General features: G+C 43.2%; 1 protein-coding gene across 1 annotated transcript in view; it reads left to right on the top strand.

Moving 5' to 3' along the window:
• Window positions 1-3180: 3180 nt before the first annotated feature.
• cngb1a (cyclic nucleotide gated channel subunit beta 1a) overlaps window positions 3181-4498 on the top strand; it is a gene marked incomplete at both ends in the record, with an annotated part of 18599 nt that continues 17281 nt past the window's right edge. Inside the window, one exon of the mRNA XM_084475918.1 lies at window positions 3181-3261. Coding sequence (XP_084332044.1) covers window positions 3181-3261 — 81 coding nt within the window. The remainder of the gene's footprint in view (window positions 3262-4498) is intronic.

Here is a 4498-nt window from a genome sequence, read left to right as displayed (position 1 = left end):
GTGGGACCATAAAGAGCCCTTTACAGGTACTAGAGCTGATAAACAGCAGAAGATCATGTGCTGATCACACCATGTGTGAGCTTCTCTGTCATCCAATCACAGGCCTCCTTCGCATCAGTTGTACGTGTAGGGTAAATGTGTCAATTCCTGCAAAAAAGTATTGGTCATTTCTGCTGTTGTTTAGTCGGTTTGGCATGTGTAAACTATGAATACACCTGCAAATACGGATAAACCTGCAAAAAATAATTACACCACGTCCCCACACCATGGCACTGGGCTAGGATGCCACCTTTGCATTAGATAGCAAGCATTAGATAGTGAGAAAATTGGCAACCCTAGTGTGTGTGTGTGTGTGTGTGTGTGTGTGTGTGTGTGTGTGTGTGTGTGTGTGTGTGTGTGTGTGCAGCACAGCACAGTGCTCAACCTTTCCACATCAGCATCATCACCATCAGCCATGTAATCACATTCATCTCATCGGCTTTGAGTTAGACGCTGTCTGACATAATTTAAGGTATAGACACATAACACTTATACAGACAGTGTTTCAATATATTCTAGTATAATTTGCTACCATCCAACCATTACTCTGTCATCTAAATAGATAAAGCTACTCTTAATAGATACTTAGTGCCATCTACTGGGGACACAGTGAGACACCATCACTGGAGTCTCTTCTACACGATGAAAGTGGACCAGAAACTAAACTGGGAACAGCTGTAAAGTTCCTTGTTGCTATGTTTATTTTCCTCCGGGTAATTTTAATGTACTAAGCTGTCCAGAATAATGGCAACGACATTACAGTCACTTTGTCGCTGAAGAACCCATTTTGTTTCAACAAAACTGTTGCAAGACAATATTATATAAAGTTCAATATTTACTATTCGATTTGTGTCCAACAATCTTTTTTTTATTGTGGATCTGCTGGATGAGATTCAAGGAGTTCAATCCTCTGCTTATTATTCGATTTGTGTCCAACAATCTTTTTTTTTATTGTGGATCTGCTGGATGAGAAACAAGGAGTGCAATCCTCTGCTGACGCTGAGGTTAACCTTGTTAGCAGCTAATCCTGCTAAAGGCCAGTGAGCAGCTTTCTATAGGGAGCTGCCACGGAACAACTGCAGTCTGCATATTCAACCACAGGTGGACTCGTTTGGCGAAATGCTTGTGTTCTTTCTCGGTAAAATAGAGTACAATAACGAGTCCCAATGTATGTGAAAACAAGTATGGAGCCACAATCCCAAAACAGACAAGCATCATCCATCTCTCCATCCATCTTTCATCCCAAAAAATATGTCCAAACTCTGTATTGATCTTTTCCAAGAGCTATACAAAGTGTTCTGTTATTATGGATACTTTTCAGACTTTTGATAGGACTGTTTCATGTTTCCATCCAATTCTGAAACCGACCCAATATGTGTCTGTAGCCGAATGTTGTTTTCTTTGTCCTTGATGTTCTTGTTTTTCGTGTTGTATTTGTGCAGAGCGAGCATCAGCTAGACTCAAGAGTGCAGAGGAAATTGCAAGCTGCAGCTATAGGCTGGTCTGCGTTTTTACATCGGATGGGTATTATGTAAGATCAGAGGTTGTCCTTTAAGTGACACACACCTGTCAATCTGCCCCCTAATGCTATGACTGGATGACGCACATTGAGAGAGAGGGGTCAACAAAACAACTGTGTTTTGTTTGATTGCTGATGATCTGTGCGTCAACAAGACATGTAGTATGGTTCAATCAACACAGAACCGTGTTGAAATGCAAATTCACTCTCACTTTTTAATTAATGGACTCAGGAGGTTTGTAGCCACTGTGGTTCTCATGCTTATACGAGACAGCGTGTCAATCCGCAATATCTACACGAAAATATGCAAAGATTTCAAATGAGCTAATTATCAAAGCACAAATCCTCCCTTTTCTCCCTGAGGAGTTTCTGAAAAACTGGGCGAAGTCGAGCGTGACTTCCTCGCTGTGCAAACGGCTGCTGCCTTCAGGTTTTTCCCCCATGAAGCAGCTTCTTCAGATGCTGCGACACTAATCTAAGCTTCCTTCCTGGCCTGCTCTGTCCTTCAGCGGCTAATCCTGTTAGCAGGAGCCAGTGCGTTATAATCCTCCCACATCGCTCGGATCCTTCGTGGCTCACAGTCTTGCAGCCTCTGTGATGCTGGACCCCTACTGAAGCCCAAAGGTAAGCTTAGACCCCCCTAGAGAGAGAGATAGAGAGACACCCCACTACCCTGTAGGCTTGTAGCTACAACCGCCCCCCTGACCTTCCATATGATCTCATTTCCCATGCTAATTAACAGCCGGCTCCGCTGTTTCCCACAGGCCATGTAAAAAGTTTCATGCTGTTTGGAAAAATACGCTCAAAGGAAAATATTCAGGTCTTTTGTGGTGTATGGGGGGGAAGTTGGCCTACTGCGTAGACCCTGGTTTTGCTGTCAAATGCTTAGCTCTCAGCTTGTAATGTTTGCTGGCTATAGGAATTAAGCGATTGCCACTGGCTACGGTGCTTAGGTGTAGGTGAGCAGGGAGGATAAGGGGTCGAGCACGGCAGCAGCAGGTGGGAATGACACACAGACTATCTGCCTTAGCTGTGGAGTTGGCTCTCACTCTCGCTTCCTAAAAAAGGAACACAGCTCAGGAATAATGTATACTGTTATTATGATCCGACTGTTGTTGATCACTGTTGGTATGGACTGCTTTGGCTAGAACAAGGAGTACCTGTAGATGTTGTCTGAAGGTAATGGATCTGTTCAAAACACGAGGCGTTTCTTGAACTGAACTACTTTTTTTGTAGCGGGCAGATTTAAAAATAAAATCTGCTGCTTCTGTGAGCAGTCGATGGCGTGGTGTTCTCCATGTGTGTGTTCCTTCCACCGTACCTGAGTGGTGTGATCGAGGTTACAGAAGCTCAGCATTAATTGAGAGTGACACTTAGTGACACACAATCCCAGCCACGCATTGTGCGTAGCCCCGGGGCTGAAATAGTGTGCACGTTCCGTTATAAAGTGGTTTTGTATTTGTATTTTTTCCCCTTCTTCTTTTTATTAAAACATGAGTGGCAGAGTTTGGTGCTGCTACATTTAGGCAGCGTAATGTGTTTTAAGTGCAGTGATTATGTGAGTGTGTATAACCCCAACGTCGTGCTGGCATAAGAGGAATGTGTTTTGGGGTGCTTTCAGGATGTTAAGCTGGGTGGGTAAAGTGGTTCCCCAGCCCCCAGAGGCCTCCGAGGAGAAACCAGAAGCACAGCCTACTGCAACTGTAAGTACTCATCCTATCTGTGTGTGTGTGTGTGTGTGTGTGTGTGTGTGTGTGTGTGTGTGTGTGTGTGTGTGTGTGTGTGTGTGTGTGTGTGTTTTTGTCTGGGAAATATTAATCGTAATGCTATACAAATTATATGAACCGTGTTTATATAATTACTAGCCACTTAAAAAGGCATTTGTATACCTTCTCCTTGCACTTAGAGATGTCCCCCTTCCTCTCTTTAATTGAAATGTGTTAAGGTAGTTTCGCTTTTTGTTTTCGACTGTAGCCATGAGTCTGATGCTGAGGCCAATCTCCTGACTTCTTTGATGTGTAGACTCCCTTAGCTGTCTTGCAGCCTTGCAGACACTTCCCCCCATAGTGTATTACAACAACAATTCATTTTTTATTTTTTAATCAACAGGAGAAGAAGGTGACATTCAAGGAAGAAAGCAAAAAAGGTGCAAAATTAATAACCAAAATAAAATATATATATATATATATATTTATTTAATATTTTCTCCTCTCATATGGCAGACTAGGTAATATAGCTCAAATAAATCAACAAATCATGTGTTGCCTTTGACAGCGGTGACACTAAAAGAAGAGGAGGCGTCTGAGGACAGCAGGTGAGTATTAATAAATAGTGCAGTGCATGCATGAGTTAACTTCCTTGGCAGACGGCCTCAATCATGAGTCTAACAAGAATCCACTGACATTTCCACTTAGATTCCCTCGACAGGCCAAAAAGAGAACAAGTGTTATGAGTATTTTTTTGTTCTTTCTTCATTATGTCGACTTGTTATTTTACCTCATCAATTTCAATGGTTGAGCACCCATTGGGACCCATTGGACTCTCAAACCCAGGCATACAAAACCTTTACAGGGGTTCTATCCAATAGCCTCAGTGAAATGGCTGCTACCCTGTGGACTATCTGCTCCCCGGCCTTCATGCAGACTTAGAGGGATTTCCAGGACAAATGGTCTCCCTGTGATAGGATCAGGGGCAGGGAAGTCTGACTCTGCACACATTAAAAGATAGGGCTTGTTTTGCCGTCATTAGCTCAAAGTCAGTCTGGCTAATCTGCCAGGACACTTGAGATGGTGTGGCAGTGGTGGCCATTGTAAATGTTCCCACATCAGGAGAACAGTATGTTCTGAGCTGGAGACGCGTTTTGAACACGTTGAGAAATAGCTTCAGCTGTTCAATGGCAAACAAAGTAAAGAGCAGACCGCTTTTTTTTCTGTAGGCTAC

The sequence above is a fragment of the Micromesistius poutassou genome, assembly GCF_964030765.1.
Source record: "Micromesistius poutassou genome assembly, chromosome: 12".
NCBI classification, from domain to species: Eukaryota; Metazoa; Chordata; class Actinopteri; order Gadiformes; family Gadidae; genus Micromesistius; species Micromesistius poutassou.
This window is presented reverse-complemented; position numbering and strand designations above follow the sequence as displayed.